Source organism: Castanea sativa, chromosome 5 (genome assembly GCF_040712315.1).
Source record: "Castanea sativa cultivar Marrone di Chiusa Pesio chromosome 5, ASM4071231v1".
Lineage (NCBI taxonomy): Eukaryota > Viridiplantae > Streptophyta > Magnoliopsida > Fagales > Fagaceae > Castanea > Castanea sativa.
In genome coordinates, this window is record NC_134017.1 from 13,473,171 (window position 1) to 13,491,705 (window position 18,535).

Here is an 18,535-nt window from a genome sequence, read left to right on the forward strand (position 1 = left end):
TAATTTTCTTTAACTTGATAGAACGCTCAGTTGGACCTAAATGAAAAATAAAATCCTAATAAACCAAGTTTTTCAACTCTAATATAGAGAGGTGTCAGTTGGACCCAAATAAAAAATATCCCTATGGAGTGTCACATTTTGAGGTTTTTTGTCTCTTTAAATGATGCTTACAAATAAATGTAGTGAAGTATAATAATTATATCAATGAATGTATAATTTATGTGATTATTTAACAAACCAATGTATATTTTTTGTTTTTTTCTCAAATAATGTAAGATCTTACGATCCACGATTCGATCCTACAATCTACGATCCCAACTGCCTTTCATAATCCTACGTAGGATCCCAATTTTGACAACCTTGGTTGTGGGTTCTAGTTAGCTCAACTAGTGAAGTCTGTAATAGTTGAATAAGAGATCTGGGGTTCAATCCCGCCTATACCAAAAATCAATTGGTGTCTTGGTCTGATGATAAAGAATATCATCAGGAGCGGACGCCATAGGTTGAAACATTCTTAAAAAAAAAAAAAAATAGCCACCTATGTTTTAAATATGCCAACTATGTACACAGTGGCACAAGCAGCCAATCTTAAAAAACTAAATGGTAGCACAACAATCATGCAAGTTATATATGTTTCCATAACAGTAAACAAATTATAATAAAATATTAACAACTTTCTTTTCTTTTGGAGAAAGACAATATTAACAACTTAGTCAATAGGTTGTTGTGGATTTTTTATTTACTTTTTATTTTTCTCTAGTTCAAATTGCCTAGGGATAGAAGGATGAAATTGTCGCCTTATGAGAGATACTTCCTACATGAATCTAAAAAATAGAGATGCTTCTTACTTTTGGTTAAAAATACATGGCACCTTAGGGTGTAGGAAAAAGAATTTTTTTTTTGCTAAATAGGAAAAAGACATCTCAAGAAAAGTTTCAAACATGTAGTTCAATTGCTATATGGCTAGATCGTCATACTATTTTTTTGACACACAAAATAATTATATATTTACACACACAAACGCACACATGCATAGCTACTTTTTTTTTTTTTTTTATAGATATTCTGTAACTTTTGTTTTTTAGGAACCAGATATTCTGTAACTAGTTTGCGATTCTATCAATAAATTTTGATTTCTTAATGGGCTACATGTTCACATTGGAACACTAAGGATTATGTGATAATGACTCAATTTGTGTTTACATATGATAAGACAATAGCTCTGCATTAATTCTCTGGGATTGAGATCATGTGGGTATTGCACCTGATGCAATACCTCACTTCTCTCTTACAATTTTTTTTTTTTTTCTCATTAACTTTTACTTTTGATTTTTCTTAACTTTTTTTCTTCGACGGTTGAGATTGATAGTTTTTTTTTTTTTTTTAGCTCTCAGTCTCAGCTGTTGGGAGGTATTGTATTAGGTGCAATACCACCTTAACTCAATCCAATTCTCTGCAATAAAGGGTAAGGACAATTGTACTGCCAGGAATCTCAACCTAAATAGGCTAAATTACGTGCTCTCGTGCTTAGGCGCGTGGTAGCAAGAGGAAGTCTTGCACTTTCTTGCCAGAGGTGGAGTGTCCTCCCCTGTGTGAGGTAGTGTTAGTTTTTGGTTATTAGAGTGTTCGTAGTGCGGGTTCGCCTAAAAAGTACTACATAGTAAGACTTATAACGGACTTGCTAACCATGGTAGAGGAGTAAGAGGAGTAGTGGAAGATACTAACGTTTACGGAGTAAGAAGACACGGGAATAGAGCTTGATAGTGGAAGCAAAAGAGTTACAAGGAAGGTGGGGAAGTATTGTGTTGTGATGAAGATCCTTTCTCAAAGGAGCATTAATGTGGACGTTTTGAGAAAGAATTTAAGAATGTTGTGGAAGCCTAATTAAGGGGTCTAGATTTCAGAAATAGAGGAGAAACTGTTCTTGGTGGAGTTCGGAGATGAAAAGGATAAAAAGAAAGTTCTAGATATGTGCCCTTGGAGTTATGAGAAGCAACTAATCCTCATCCAAGAATACGTAGGGGAGCTGACACCGAAGGAGATTGAAGTTAAATGGGCTCCTTTTTGGGTTCAGATCTACAATTTACCCTTGAATAGCAAGACAAAAGAGACAGGATGGGTTATTGGGTCGTGTTTAGGGTCGGTGCTAGATGTGGATGTTATAGAGGCCGGAGTGCAATGGGGCAAGCGTCTCCAATTTACAGTGCGAATTGATGTAACCAAGAGACTGGTGCGAGGGAAGAAAATCTCAATAGAAAGAGGTGAGCCTAAATGGGTTAACTTTAAATACGAGAGATTACCCAATTTTTGTTACAGGTGTGGATTCCTTGATCATTCCCTAAAAGAGTGCAGTGAGGGGCAGACAGAAGGTGGTAAGGAAGGAACAAGCCAGCTTCAGTATGGCGCCTAGTTAAGGGGGGAGCCAATGCGAAGGGGAGGGAAGGAAGTATTAGCACAAGGAGTAAGAAGAGACACAGGGGAGCGTGGGATAGTTGAAGGAAGTCCGTCAATCTCACTAGAGCAGCGGCACACAGCAAAGGAAGGGGTGGAGGGAGGAAGCAGTCACATGATTGACACGACAATTCAGGCAGTCAGCTGTCCTACACTAGACGTGGGGGCAGTAATCACTCCTAAGCCTGTGTCAGAAATGTTAACTAAGAAGGGTAGGGTCAAAGAGATGGAAGGAAAGATAGAGGAGAAGGTAGCTGATTTGGGGGGAATTGGTGAGGAAAGGTCAGTTGTCAAACCCGGTTTGGTGGAAGGAATGCAAAGGGAGATAGCTGTGTGCTAAGTGCCTGAGCTAATGCCTGAAGTAATTTTGGCACCACGAATAGACTTAAAGATGAAGGAAGTTGGGCCAGATGCAGAAAATTCAATCTTAGGCCCATTAGCATTGAGTTTCAATGATAAAAAAGGTAGGATAGCTGAAGTTTTGGGCCTAACAAGTAGGCACTGGAAGAGGTTGGCTAGGGAAAATAATAAGCAGACAGCCCAAGCTAGTGAAAGCCCAACCAAAGGTAAGAGGGACGGTCCAACACCTCTTCAAGAGCTTGACCCAAACTCAGGAAATTTAAAACGTAGGAAAGGGAATAAAGGAGGAAATCTAGATCTAAATGGTAAGGAGGAAAAGGTTGGTGATGTGGCGGTGGCTGCAGTGCAGCATCACTAAGCCAATTGAGTTTGCTAGCCTAGAATTGCCGAGGAATAGGGTCATCCTTGGTAGTTCGGACGCTCGCCAACGAGGTGAGAGCGAAAGATCCTCTTCTGGTTTTTCTATTGGATATGAAAGCTGGAATAAATCGGATTAAAGGTATTCAAAACAAGTTGGAGTATACGCAGTGTATTACAGTTCCAAGCGATGGTCGAAGTGGGGGCTTAGCGTTGCTGTGGAGAGAAGGCACTGATGTTCGTTTCAAGAGTTTTTCTAATTCGCACATTAATGTCAATATTCACGATGGTTCTATTCCAACCCCGTGGCGTGCAACTAGGTTTTATGGGCAGCCCGACGCCGCTAAAAGGTATATTTCGTGGGAACTAATGGAAGTCTTGAAGGTACAAAGTTCATTACCATTGATAGTGTTTGGGGATTTCAACAAAATTTCCCACTCCGACAAAAAGCTAGGGGGTCCGAAGAGAGATGCTAGGCAAATGAAGGATTTCAGGGAGTGCCTAAGTCGATGTGGGCTATTTGATTTGGGCTTTGTCGGGCAAAGGTACACTTGGTGCAATGGAAGAGCAGGGAAGCGGCAAACTAAGCTTAGATTGGATCAGGTAGTGGCAAGTGAGAGCTGGATTGACAATTTCTCGGAAGCGAGTGTACATCATGTTTCTATGTCAATTTCTGACCACTGTTTGCTTTCACTTTTCCTTTATCGAAGACAGTCTCGCAAGCCAGCTAGGAAGAGGTTTTTTTTTTTAGGCCATGTGGACGAGGGAAGCAAGTTGCAAAGGGGTTATCGAGGAAGCTTGGGATCCATTGAGTACTACCGGGTTTACAATTATGGAGCATCTAAAGAGTTGCCAAGAGCATCTTCGGGAGTGGAATTGGAGCGTGTTTGGAAATGTTAACAACACCCTAAGGCAGAAAAAAAATCATCTTTAACAACTTGAAGCCGTAGATGGTATGATTGATAAAACGAGGGAAATTCAGGAGCTGAAAAAGGAAATCAATGAGATTCAAATAAGGGAAGAGATTATGTGGAAATAGAGGTCTAGGGCGTTGTGGCTTAAGTGGGGCAATCAAAATACGAAGTTTTTACATGCCACAGCTAGCCAACGAAGAAGGAAAAATAGAATAGACAAGTTGCAAAATCATCAGGGGGAATGGACAGATGACCAGGAGGGTATTGAAAGCATAATCTTAGAATATTTTACGAAGATCTTCAAGTCAGATAACCCCTCAAATTTTGATGCTAGCCTGTGTGCTATCTCCAAGCGGGTTTCCCAGGAAATGAATAAGGAGCTGGTGGTAGAGTTTAAGGCAGAGGAGGTATGGCAAGCTCTACAATAGATGCACCCCACAAAGGCTTCAGGCCCTGACGGTATGTCTCCCATATTTTTTCAACAATATTGGGATATAGTAGGAGCTGATGTGGTAAACTATGTCTTAGAAGCTCTAAATTCTGGTATTTTGCCCTACACCCTCAATAAAACATTTATATGTCTTATTCTAAAGGTAGCATCACCACAGAAAATTACCGAGTTCAAACCGATTAGTTTATGCAATGTAGTGTATAAAATTATCTCTAAAGTGCTTGCAAACAGGTTGAAAATTTTTTTGAAGGAGGTAATTGATGAATCTCAAAGTGCATTCGTACTAGGTAGATCAATAATAGACAATGTGCTAGTCGCCTTTGAGACTATGCACTGCATTGATCAGAAAAGAAAGGGTAAGGAAGCTCTTGTGGCGGTGAAGCTTGATATGAGCAAGGTATACGATCAAGTTGAATGGCCCTACTTGGAAGCTATAATGAGGAAAATAGGGTTTCATGAGAAGTGGATTGCTCTTATGATAATGTGCATAAGCATGGTCTCCTACTCAGTCCTGATAAATGGGGAGCCAAAAGGGAAGATAGTTCCCTCAAGGGGCCTTCGGTAAGGGGACCCAATCTCCCCATATTTATTCCTATTATGCACGGAAGGGTTGTCGGCTATGTTGAAGAAGGAAGAGAATGAAGGACATATTAAAGGAGTGGCAGTAAGTAGAGGAGCTCCGATTGTCTCTCATTTACTAATCGCTGATGATAGCATTATTTTTTGTAGGGCCCCAATTGTGGAGTGTGAAAGGGTTTTGAAGGTGTTGGAGGATTATGAATGGGTTTCGGGTCAGAAAATCATTAAGGAGAAAACATTCTTATATTTTAGTAAGACAACGAGCATGGAAATGCAAGACCAGGTCAAGCAAAGGCTAGGTGCCAAGATAGTTAGAAACCACGAGAAATACTTGGGGCTTCCACCTTTAGTTGGAAGAGGAAAAAGGAAAGCTTTCCATCAGATAAAGGATCAGGTGGGAAGAAGAATTGCATGGTGGAAGGGTAAGCTCTTATCCAATGCAAGTAGAGAAATCCTTATAAAAGCTGTCGCACAAGCCACACCTACATACACTATGAGTGTTTTCAAGCTCCCGAGCTCTCTGTGTAAGGATTTGAACTCAATGATGGGAAATTTCTGGTGGGGCCAAAAAGGAAGGGACAGGAGATTGGCATGGGTTTCATGGGAGAAATTATGCAAACCAAAGTCCGAGGGCGGTATGAGGTTTAGAAACCTTAAGGCTTTCAATTTGGCACTCTTAGTGAAGCAAGGCTGGAGAATTATGGAGCAACCAAACTCTCTAGTCCATAGAGTTTACAAAGCTAAGTACTTTGAAAAGGAGTCGTTCTTAAATGCTTATGTGGGTAGGAAACCTTCCTACATGTGGTGAAGTATTATGGCAGAAAGAGATATAATTAAGAAGGGCTCTTGGTGGTGCATTGGAAATGGGCAAAAAGTTCACATTTGGAATGATAGGTGGATTCCAAGGCCAAATTCATCCAAAGTAGTCAGCCCTCGGAGAGCTCAATATAAGGAAGTGATGGTTTCAGACCTCATTGATATAGATAGGGAGAGCTGGGATGTAGCCAAGGTCAAAAGCATTTTAATGTCGTACGAAGCAGAGATAGTCTTGGGCATCCCAATCAATTATAGACTACCTGATGATTCGGTCATTTGGGCTAGGACCTCAACTGGAAATTTTACAGTGAAAAGTGATTACGGGGTAGCGCAAAATTGCCTAAAGGAAGGGTCTTCAAGGTCAGACATGGGCAGCAGCTCTAACAATACGAAGATGAAAGCTATTTGGGAAATGGTCTGATAATTGGAATGCCCAAGAAAAATTAAGTGTTTCATGTGTAGGGTGTGTAAGAACATCCTTCCTACTAGAAATGGGCTAAATTTGAGGGGTGTTGGCTGTGAGGACTGCTGTGCTCTGTATGGTAACAGTAAGACATCGGGGCATATACTTTGGGATTGCACATTTGCAAAGGAAGCATGGAGTGGAACGAAAATTAAACTCCCTGCTCTGCCTGAACCCGTGAATGAGTTCTTGAATTTAGTGTGGGTGGTAGTGGATTCTTGTCCAAATGTTAATTGTGTGCGGTTTTCTATGACTGCGTGGAGCTTATGGAATAATTGGAATACAGTGACGCATGGTGGTCATAGCAAAGGAAAGGAGGGGCTTATTAAGTTAGTGGCTGGTTCTATTGAAGAGATCAAAAGTGAGAAGCCGACGCAGAGGAGGGCTCACTCAGTTGCTGCACAAATGTGGACTCCACCGAAGCAAGGATGGTATAAGGTTAATACGAATGGAGCAGTATTCAAGGAGTCTAGAAGTTGCGGCATAGGAGTAGTGGTTAGGAATGAAAAGGGTCAGATCATGGGGGCATTGTGCAGAAGACTGGAGCTGCCTCTGGAAGCGTTGGAGGTAGAGGCAAAGGCTGTGGAAGAAGGGGTCCAATTTGCAAGGGATCTCAGCTTGGGTCAGATAGTAATTGAGAGTGACTCTCAAGTGTTGGTCAGCTTATTACACGATCCAGGCCTAACTCAAAGCTGTGTCCATAAAGTTATTGAAGGCACTAGATTGGGTTTACGTTGGTTTAATGCGTGGGAGGTGTCTCACACTCGTAGAGGCTGCAACACCACGGCTTATATTTTAGCAAGACATGCCAAGTCTATTTACGATTGTGTCATCTGGGTGGAAGATACTCCACCTATGATTGTAGATCAAGTGCTAAATGATGTAAACTGTATGGCTTCCATTTTGGTTTAATGAAATTTATATGTTGAGAATAAAAATAAAAAAAATTCTCTGCATTCCTCTTTCCTTGTGAACTTAATCATCCTATAGAGTTGACTTGCCTAAACTACTCCCCTCCCATAAGAAGAAGAAGAAAAAAAAAAAAAAACCTTTACCCTCATATACACAGTCCATTATTAGGCCACCCAATCCTACCAAAACCCTCTATCCTTAAATCTTAATCCTCCACTTGAAAATCCTTCTTCTTTGTTCCATCGGAAATGAGAGAGCCCAATATTTCATTGTTCAGGTTGAATATTACATATCTAAAGATGTATATGTTAGGTTCTAAAGATTTAGGATTAAATGTTTAGAGTTTAAATTTGCATGTGTTGGCAAACCGAGAACAAAAACATGTCTATGATAAGTGTTAGACATTGCTCAAAGTTGTTTACGTCATCACTCAAAAATGTACAAGCTACAGGAAAAAGAATTAAGTATTTGTGAAGCTCGACTGATCGAATGATGAAGCTCGACTGATTGAAAATCGTAGAAAAAGAATTTTTGTAGATTTTTAAACAGGCCCAAGCCCACGAAAACGTTTGGTGTTTCAGTCCAACACTTCTATGTATAAAAGGAAAACCCTAGCTACATTTTGAAGACTCTTGAAGGACTTGTGATTTACTCCTGTGAGATCTGAGAGGTTATGTACCATATAACTCTACAAGCATCTACCAAAACAAGATCTACAATCAAGTGCTGGTGGAATCTAGTTGCTACAAAGATCAACAAGCTTTTATCTGAAACCTTGGAGTGGGACCTCAAAGTCATAAGCATGGGTGCTTGTGTGGTGCGAATCCAAGAGAGAATGAGTCCGTGGATTCGGAGCTTACATTGTGATCGTGTCAGTAAGCTACTGTTGGAGGTAGCAATAGATTTAGGGTTAAATCTTATTGTAAATTTCAATTCTCTATAGTGCATTTGTATTAATTTGAGGATAGCTAAGTCAAATCCTCCCCAGATTTCTATCTTAAAACTGTTGGTTCTATTGGTTTTCCTTGGTCATCATATTGTTGTCTTCTTTATTTGTCCTCTACTGTGCATCATATGATCTATCGTTGTTTAACTTAGATCAAAATATACTAAACAAGTCTAACCAATTTTATTTTCAAAGACAAGTTTTGACAGTTTAGTAAGCATATACTACCACATGTATTCCTTGTGATGGCCAAATCACATTTTACTTGTACAATAGTATCAAGAATAGCAAAGAGTTCGCATTTTGTGTGTGAAACTTTAGCAAGAAAGCATAAGAAATCAATGCAAAACCCTACAGCGTACAAACACAGTAACTTTTCACAGAGAAAAATAAATACTTTGGTTTTTGTATTTGTGTGTGACAACTCTTAAATAAGCCTTATGTATATTTAAGGTTGTGGGAAAAGAAACCTTAAACAAATACATAAGCTTGGGCCAAATTTCAATTTGGAAATTTGAAAATCGTAATTCTTAATAGATTGAGCTTCTATCGAGCCATCTGTCGAGCTTCTCAATTAGTCTAGATAGCAGTATCTATTCTGCTATCTGTCGAAACTTAATGAAACAGCTTTTTCTTTACTTGTTTCTTGGATCAATTTTCATGTCTTTAATATGAACACTTGATATGCTTGAACAACATATTTCTTGATGTATCCAACCCAACTTAGATTTATCTAATTACAAGTAAAGTGCATTTTATCAAAGAATTAGCCAATTACATAAAATATGACCCTAATAGTATAGACAGCCAAACAATTCCTAGGAGCTGACAGATGGCTAAGTAAGATAATTTGTACACTTCGTTTTCAAAGACTGTTAGCCTTAAAGTCGATTGTTAAGCCATTGTATATATTATCTAAAGTCATAATATATTACAAGTCCATCAGGATAAATGGACTAATAGATTTATATATAAGCATGCCATTACCTTCTGAATATCTTTAAATAATAATAACAAATAAAAAAGTTTGATTTCTTCAACTAGTCCTATATGCTTAGAGACTTATTCAGTTCTAATAGATGGTACAGCAATCGAAGACTCAAAGTGGTCCAAAGTCAGCGTTTTGTTTTCTAATTGTTAGGGCAAGATCAAGTAATATCTTTGATTTCACGCCATCATTCATGATGTTGTACCTCAATTATCAAAATGTCCAATGTACTACAACTTAATGTATTTTGGTCGCAAAACGGCTACTAGCAAAATTTTGAATTCATATATTGCACATTCAAGTAACTAATGAAAACTACCGTTGATGATTTAAGCATCCAAACCGCCTGGGGGAGGGGGGGGGGGGGGAATCATATTATGCATCATGTGAATGTGGTATACGTATATTCTGTTTTAGTGCAAAAAATATCTTAAATTGCGAAAAATATATATAAGCTGTAACTAGAACCCCATCCCCATGTTTAGGCATTTAAACCAGCCATTTATATTACCAAAAAAAAAAAAAAGTCCATTATGAGTAACAAAGCTACAAGTTTAACTCATAATAATTTAGCTACTTGCAAAACCAAATGATAAGTAAGAAAATAATAGGTTTCTCATTAATATATATATATATTTGGGATTGGACCTTATCCAAAATTTTTTTGCTTATAGTTATTTTAATAGCCACCTATGTTGTGGGTTCCAGTTAATTAGCTCAACTGGTAAAGTCTTTGATGGTTGAATAAGAGATCTGGGGTTCAATTCCTGCCTACACCAAAAACCAATTGGTGTCTTGATCTGATGATAAAGAGTATCATCAAGAGCAGACGTCATATGTTGAAACTCTCTTTAAAAAAAAAATAGCCACCTGTGTTTTAAATATGCCAACTATGGGAAAAGATAAGAATTTCTCTCCCTTTTGTGGAACTATCCCTCTCGTGTTAGCATGAGCGATCTTTCCCTTGGTTGTGTGCGAAGGGTAATTTTTCAGTTTTTATGAGACAAAATGGAGGATGATGTGGCAGATAGTTTGGAGAAGATGAAGTTAACAATTGAAGAGGAAGAAACTATTCCCATTTCAGATGATGGAAGATTGGAAGCTATTGAGAGTTTCAATATGAGTTTGATTGAGAAATTCCTTACATGTAAGTCTTTTAAAAAAATGGCGGTGAAGAATACTATAAGCCGAGCATGGAGATAGAATGAGTCAATGTAGATTTTAGAAGTTGGGCCGAATCTCTTCCAATTCAAATTCCAATTAGTGTTTGATATGGATTGGATTTTGAGAGGAGGTCCCTAGTCCTTTGAGAATCAGCTATTATTATTGCAATGGTGGAAGAAGGGCATGACTGTGGGAAATATTCAAATGGAATCTGCCTCCCTTTGGGTCCAAATACGGGGTGCACCATTTGATATAATCTCCCCTCAGGTTGCGAAGGAAGTTGGGAGTAGACTAGGTGAGGTTGAGGAGGTGGAATGGAAGAAAAGGAAGGATGATATTAATATGTTTATGAAAGTGTGAGTGGCTTTACCAATCTCAAAACCTCTCCGACGAGGAGGGTTTATTGCTAGATTAGATGGTGAAAGGTTGTGGGTATCTTTCAAATATGAGAAATTGCCCATGTTTTGTCATTTTTGTGGAATTTTAGGTCATGATTTAAAGCATTGTGCAGCCCATTATGCAGTGGAGAAAAAAGAAGAATGAGTTGAATATCAGTATGGTGACTTTCTTAAGGCAGCTGGGGGTCATCTAAGGGCTTCAACAAGTAAAGATACAAGTCCTATGTCCAACACAAAGGAGGGTAATGGAAGTGAGGCAAAGCAGATTTCAGGCAAGGCAGAGCAAGGTGTGTTGGCAGAGATGACGACAGCAAGGAAGACCTATTCAGGAAACCTTAGTAGCATTGATAAGGGTGATTCCGTGATTCGAGGAATGGATGCTAAAAACATGCACAATAATAGCGTGGGTCATGATTGCCATGCTAACATGAAGGAGACAAATACTGATAGAGGGGGATTCGATCCGGAAATTCAGCATACTAGATAGCTTAATATGGAATTGAATGCAGATATTGACAAGGGATTATCTCTTTTCAAAGCAGATGAGGATCAAACAGATACTACTTCCTTTGAACTCCAAAGTGACGTACACTCTACTACTATTATAACACTGGACATGATTGGGCCAAGCACTTCTAAGCCTAAAGGAACTTGGACTCGCATCAATAGAATGGACTTTGGTTTGAGTGGTTTAACTAGGGCTATCACATTACCTGGCCTGGGCAAGAGAGACCCGCGTGAATTATAGGAATGGCAGAATGAAGAACAAGCCACCAAAAAAGAAAAAGTGAGTAGTGATAAGGGAAGCAATGACCATGTATCAGTGGGGTGGAGAGCCAACCTTGCCGAAAGTAATAAGGCTGTTAAGCTGGAACTATCAAGGGCTTGGGAACCCTTGGACAGGTTAAAGCCTTCGTAAGATTGTGAGGGAGCAAGTTCCCATGGTCTGTTTTCTTATGGAGACAAGACTGGATAAGGAAGGGTTTTAAAAGTTGTATAGGAATTTACCGTTTCAGAATAAGATTATTGTCAAACACCCTGATTCTGGTGGAGGGTTAGCACTTTTGTGGAAAAATAATATACTCCTGGAGGTTATCAATTTCATTGTCAACCATGTTTTTTCTAAAGTCGCGGAGGAAGATGGTTTTGTTTGGTACTTGACTGGTTTCTATGGTTGGCCGAAAGCACAGCAGAAGAAAAAATTGTGGAGATTATTGAAATATTTGCAGATCTTTGTGGTGGGACCATGGGTGGTAATAGGGGGATTTTAGTGCATATCTACATGCATCGGAAAAGAAGAGTAAAAGTCAGCCACAAAATTCAAAGATTGAAGCTTTTAGGGAGGCTTTGGACTCTTGTCATCTTCATGACCTTGGGTTTAAGGGGTATCCATACACTTGGAGCAATAAGAGACCCCAGAAAGCAAACACCAAGATTCGACTGGATAGAGGAGTGGCTAATAAAGAATGGGCAGAGAAGTTTCAGATGAGTAAAATTGTACACCTGTCAACACATGAGTTGGACCTCCTACCCATTATGCTACATGTTCAGTCATATTCCCATCCCAGGCAGAGACATGAGAGGAGTTTCAAGTTTGAGGAGTCTTGGCAGCCTTGGATGGGGTTCACCAACAACTGATCCGGATACTATTGCAATCAAAGAACTTCAAAAGAAGCTGGATGTATTGAATGAAGCCGAACCTACATAAGCTACCAAAGCCGAGTTCTTGAAATTGAGTAAAATGATGGATTAGCTCTTACAAAAGCAAGAAATTTTTTGGGCTCAACAATATAGAATAAATTGGTTAAAACATGGGGATAAGTATACAAAGTTTTTTCATGCCAAAGTAGCACAAAGGAGAAGGAACAATCATATAAGGGGTATCCAAAATGCACAAGGGCAATGGGTGGAGAATTTGGAGGAGGTGGTTGAAGTAGCTTCAGCCTACTTTGATTATCTTTTTCATGCAGGAGTGGGGGATCAGACGGAGGAGTGTTTGAATGCAATGTAGAGTAAGGTGACTGATGGCATGAGGGAGGTTCTGTCCAGCGTGTTTACTGTTGAAGAAGTGAAGGTGGCTCTATTTCAAATGGGACCAACAAAGGCTCCAGGACCTGATGGTATGAATGCCCTTTTCTATAAAAAATTTTGGCATGTAGTGGGTGATAATGTAGTCTTAGCTGTTTTGAATTTTTTAAATAATGGTAATATGTTACCTGAAATAAATCATACAAACATTGTGCTTATCCCAAAAGTAAAAACCAGGAGAAAATGTCTGATTTTAGACCAATAAGTTTGTGTAATGTGATTTACAAAATTATTTCCAAGGTGTTGGTAAACAGATTGAAACAGGTACTCCCTCAAATTATTTCACCCACTCAAAGTTCTTTTTGTACCAGGGCGATTCATCACAGATAATGTATTGGTGGCCTATGAGAAACTTTATACCATGCATTCCAAAAACAAAGGGGAATAAGGGATCCTTGGCATTGACGTTAGACATCAGCAAGGCTTATGACGGGGTTAAGTAGCAATTTCTTCAAAATATTATGGAAAAGATGGGATTCCAATTGTTTGGATAGAAAGGGTGATGAGTTGTGTGACAACACCATCCTTTTCTATTCTGGTGAATCAAAAATCTTATGGCATGATCCATTTATCTAGAGGAATACACCCAGGAGATCCTTTGTCACTGTATTTATTCCTCTTGTGTGCAGAAGGCTTCACTGCTCTGTTGGCAAAAGCAAAATTAGAAGGGAGGATTATGGGAGTATCCAATTGTAGAGGAGCACCAAAAGTCACTAACCTTATGTTTGCAGATGATTCATTGTTGTTTTGTTAGGCAACTTTGGCTGAAGGAGAGATTATAGTAGAGATCCTCCAAACCTATGCAAGAGCTTCAGGGCAACGTATAAGTTTGGAAAAGTCTTTAGCTTATTTCAATTGTAATACGTCAAATAGCCATAAATAACAGATCTTGGAGATTTTGGGAGTCAAGGAGGTGGATAGATTTGAAACTTATCTTGGCTTACCAAATTTGATTGGAAGAGCTAAGTATCACACTTTCTCATACTTGAAGGAGAGAATATGGAAAAAGCTCCAAGGATTGAAGGGCATGTTGTTATCAAGAGCTGGCAAAGGAATTCTCATCAAGGCTATGGCACAGTCCATACCTACATACACTATGAGTGCATTTCAACTCCATTTGAAATTTTGTGATGAACTGGATGCATTGTGTGCAAAATTTTGGTGGAGTCAAGTTGGCAATGAACGAAAAATTCATTGGAAGAGTTAGGATAAATTGACAGCTTCAAAAAAAGAGGGAGGTATAGGATTTTGAGACTTAAGAGCTTTTAATCTAGCTATGTTGGCGAAGCAAGGTTGGAGAATGGTTCAATGCAAGGACTCTCTGCTCTATCAATGTTTCAAAGCAAGGTATTTTCCGCGGTCATCGTTCCTTAATTCACGAAATTGTTCATATGTGTGGAGAAGCTTGATGGCAGCACAACCCATTCTCAAATCCGGTCATTGTTGGAGGGTTGGAAATGGTAATTCAATCAATGCCTTAAAAGATAGGTGGATTCCCAAATACCCAACAAACAAAATTCTACATCCAGTTTATGAGAATTTGGATGAAAAGTTGGTGTTAGATCTGATCAATCCGGAGTTGCATATATGGAGGAATGAGGAAATCATGGCTTCATTTCACAAGGAGGAGGCCGAAGCTATATGCCAAATTCCATTGAGCCGAAGAAATGTTAATGATGCTATAATTTGGCTGCATAATTGAAAGGGTATCTTTACAGTTAAATCCGCTTATCATGTTGCTAGAAAACTCCAGACTGATGGCAATCAGGAAGGAACATCAAAGGTCTGTGCTGAAAAAAATATTTGGGCTGTAATATGGAAGCTTCGACTCCCAAACAAACTTAAAGTATTCAGATGGAGGGCTTGTCATGACATATTACCAACTTCAAAGAATCTGACCAGGAGGAAAATACTTTTGGGATTGTGCATTGTAGGATTGTGCTATGGCTCAAGACATTTGGGTAGAAAGCATTCGAAAATTGCAGAAAAGCCAGCATGGCCAGTCAAATATGATGCAACTGATGGAGGACTTGTTGAAGCGCCTGACTTTGGATGAGATGGACTTGTTCAAGACTCAAGCATGGTTAATATGGAATCAGCGAAACTGTGTGGTGCATGGAGGTAAATTGAAGGATTCAAATAGCTCAAATAAAATAGCAAAGGAGTATGTTGAAGAGTTCAAATGTGCCCAAACTCACTTAACTATTCAGATGTGGCAGCCACTCAGTGGGGATGTTTGGCAACCACCACCACAATTGGAATATAAGCTTAATTTTGATGCAGCAGTATTCTCGGGTTTAGATAGATCAGGTGTTAGGATGTGTGCCCTTAAATCCTATTGTATGATGTTATGTATGGTATTATGTATGACTTAATGTTTTGATTAACAAAGTTGTTTTATTATTATCTAAAATAATGGTAACATAAACATTTGGATATTATCATATAGTCCATGAGATGCATAGTATGTGATTTATGTGAAAAGTCACAGAAGATATAAATCACAAGTTTTTTATAAACTCAGAATTATAGCTCGTAGTCGGTGATGAAATTGGGCATTTCATCTGCGAAGACTATAACATATTAACTAAGATGATTTGTCTTGATCTTGGACGTGGAAATTTCTAGTTGATATTTTGATATGTTTTAAGAGATAAGACATATTGAACTAGACTGCTGTAAGATTTATTATTCTCCTAATGACAGTCAAATGAATAATAAATCTCATGACTTCTATTTGCATGAACTTTTAATCATGAGAGAATAATGGACCTGATCATGAGGTGTAGATTGCTTTGATATATCAGGAGTGAAATCTAAAGTCACAATCAAAACCTCAGTATGTTGGGCAGCCACATTTAGTGTTGATGGAATATATATTCTCAAGATGGAATTTATAATCTTTTAACGGAGACATAAAATATTCTCTTGAGATAAGTTTAATGGGTTTGGTTATTTAGAGTGTTAGCCTTAACCACTTTAGTAAGGAGATACTAAAGTATATATTTATGAAATTGGATTTCATAAATATATGATGAATAACTTAAAGGATTAAACTCGGTACTCAAGGATTAAGATGTAGTAATTTTCAAAGTAACAGTCTACATTCATGACTTTGTATTACTACGAATATTTTATGAAGGGGCTGCATGTATAATAAAATCTTGGGATATAATTTATTAATAAGGCCTAGAGTGTAGTTATATTTATATAGTGGTATTAAATATAATTAATGGTAACTTTGGACTTGTCAAGAGTTGACAGAAAAGCCCAAGGCCCATTGGAGCTAATGTCTTATTAGTCCCTTTCGATCCCACTCCAAGCCACACACTAAAGCCCAATTGGAAAGGCCAAATAGGCCAGTCCGATTAGATAATCCATTAGTTATAAAGGGAAAAACATACAAAAATTTATATAAGAGATAGACATCTTTGTGAAATGGTGTGTATGTATGGTTAGAAGCCACTCGATTATTCTCCCTTGAAAACTGATTGAGAGACCACACTTCTTGGGCATAAAGTAGAATTGGAGTGAAGATTAAAAGTGTTCTTAAGTACTTCTAATTTTTTGTTTTGAATTTCACCACACCAAGGTATGCTACCTTGTTCTTAAATTCTGAAATTTACATAGTGCATGTTATCAATCATGAATGAAATAGATCCATGTTTGTTGCTTCCACTGTGTGTTTTGTATGAGATACAAAACTTGATTTTTCAACAATTGGTATCAGAGCCAGGTTTTCAATATCATGATTGTATAACATGTGATTGGTTTTTAGAATTTAAGAAAATTGTTATCTTGGTGTTTTAATTTTCTGCATTATTGAGTTCTTGAACGTGTTCTTTTGTGTAGAGATGTTTTGATAATCATGGTTTTATGAATTTAAGTTATTAGCATTGGAATTCATATGCCATGATTCATTTATGTGATAAATAAATTGAAGTTCCATAAACTCCTAGATGATTAATATGTATATATATATATATATATATATATATATATATATATACACACCAAGCCACAATCGTTGTTGAATTGTGCCATGTCTAATGGTAATTGCAAGGATATATAGTTATTGAATGATATTGTTGTATAACCATCAAGATTGTCATGTGCGTGAACCAAGTCATTGCACCGCTTGGCTTGGAGTGCAAATTCTTGATGGCCATCTTGCATATACAAAGTCAAATGTAATGCACCGCTTGGATATATATATATATACACACACACACACACCTTGGCATGGTTTATTGTTTATTATAAAGCTTTTGTTTTTTGCATGTTTTCATGGACCAATGTGGCATTATCAATCTGCCATTAACATGCTTTCATTAATATAAAGCTTTATAATTAATATTGCCAATTGTTTTTGATTTTTGCTAGATGTATGTATATGAATGAATAGTTTTGATTCTTGAATGATGAACATGTAGATGTTAGTCTAGTGATATATATTTATGATCAAACAGTATATTAATATTAGGATTATGAAATTAATTCTTAATGAGACTGGGATTATGTTATTAAGGTGTCTAGCATTATTATGCTTCTTGATCTTAAAAACCATTAATTTAAAATATCTAGTGGGAGAGAAATGCAAGAGTTGCATCTCACAGCCTTCATTTTCTGTTCATAGTAGTATGAAATTTTTTTTTCTTTGCTTCGAGCTTAGCATTCCATGCGGAGAGTATTTATTTCATGGTGCTACAAGATTGAACTACCTGGTTTATAGTGGTTTGATCAAACACCTTGTCTTAGCCTTGAGCTTTGCATTCCATGTGGAGGGTGTTTTGTATCATGGTACTACAAAATAAACCTGATAAGGGAGATGAAATGTAGCTACACATGATTCTAGACAATGGTATACACTAGACTAAGTATTATAGTATCCTCTATGCTAAGTTCTTACTATTATTACTTAGAGCTTAAATGTACAAACAACATATTATTAGTGTTTGATAAGAGTTATCATGATAGCACTAATAATAAGAATAATTCTTAATCAATCACAGTATATAATATTCACTCTATGCTGAGGGATATTGAATATCGGATTGGGTTGTCGTTGCATATTTTATATTATGGTTTTATTAAGGTTCCATACTATATGTTTATATGTTAAATTGATAATGTCTAATTTACTAATTATATTCATGTTTGTTATTTTCAGGCTGCCAAGAATAATGTTCGTAGAAAAACCAATATTCATGTGTTGGCTTTATTTCGTACCAAATTTGCTTGTAATTCAGCAATTAGATACCCTGTATTTAGGTGGGAATCATATAAGGGTTGTGTGTGAGAGAGTGTGAAGAATTCGAGAGTGTGAAGAATGCAAATAAATGTGCATTCAAGAGCATTCTCGTAACTGGAATTCGCAAGTGACTCGTGATTGATGACTCGCCAAAATGCCACATGTGTGAAGCATGCAGGAAACTGAAGGGTCACAATAGCTAGAGCACTATAGGACAAAAAAGGATAGTCTAGCCAGTCATTTATTTCGCGATTAGAACTTGCGACTCATCCTAGTCGCGAGTGAGTCGCCAGAAATCCCTGTTTTGTAGAAAAATAACTTTTCACATTCCTCACATATCCTACTATAAATTCCCTTATACCCACGAAATGTAGAGAGCTTCTAGAGAGAATTTTGA

The 18,535-nt window shown here is 37.8% G+C and overlaps 2 protein-coding genes across 2 annotated transcripts; both read left to right on the top strand.

Annotated features, from left to right (window-relative positions):
* The first annotated feature begins 1,969 nt into the window (after nucleotides 1-1,969).
* On the top strand, nucleotides 1,970-2,410 carry LOC142634778 (uncharacterized). Its single transcript, XM_075809043.1, has one exon. The coding sequence runs from the start codon at nucleotides 1,970-1,972 to the stop codon at nucleotides 2,408-2,410; it is 441 nt and encodes a 146-aa protein (XP_075665158.1).
* An 872-nt stretch (nucleotides 2,411-3,282) lies between these two features.
* LOC142634779 (uncharacterized) lies at nucleotides 3,283-5,098 on the top strand. Its single transcript, XM_075809044.1, has 3 exons — nucleotides 3,283-4,063; nucleotides 4,269-4,489; nucleotides 4,676-5,098. The coding sequence occupies exons 1-3, from the start codon at nucleotides 3,283-3,285 to the stop codon at nucleotides 5,096-5,098; spliced, it is 1,425 nt and encodes a 474-aa protein (XP_075665159.1).
* The last annotated feature ends 13,437 nt before the right edge of the window (nucleotides 5,099-18,535 follow it).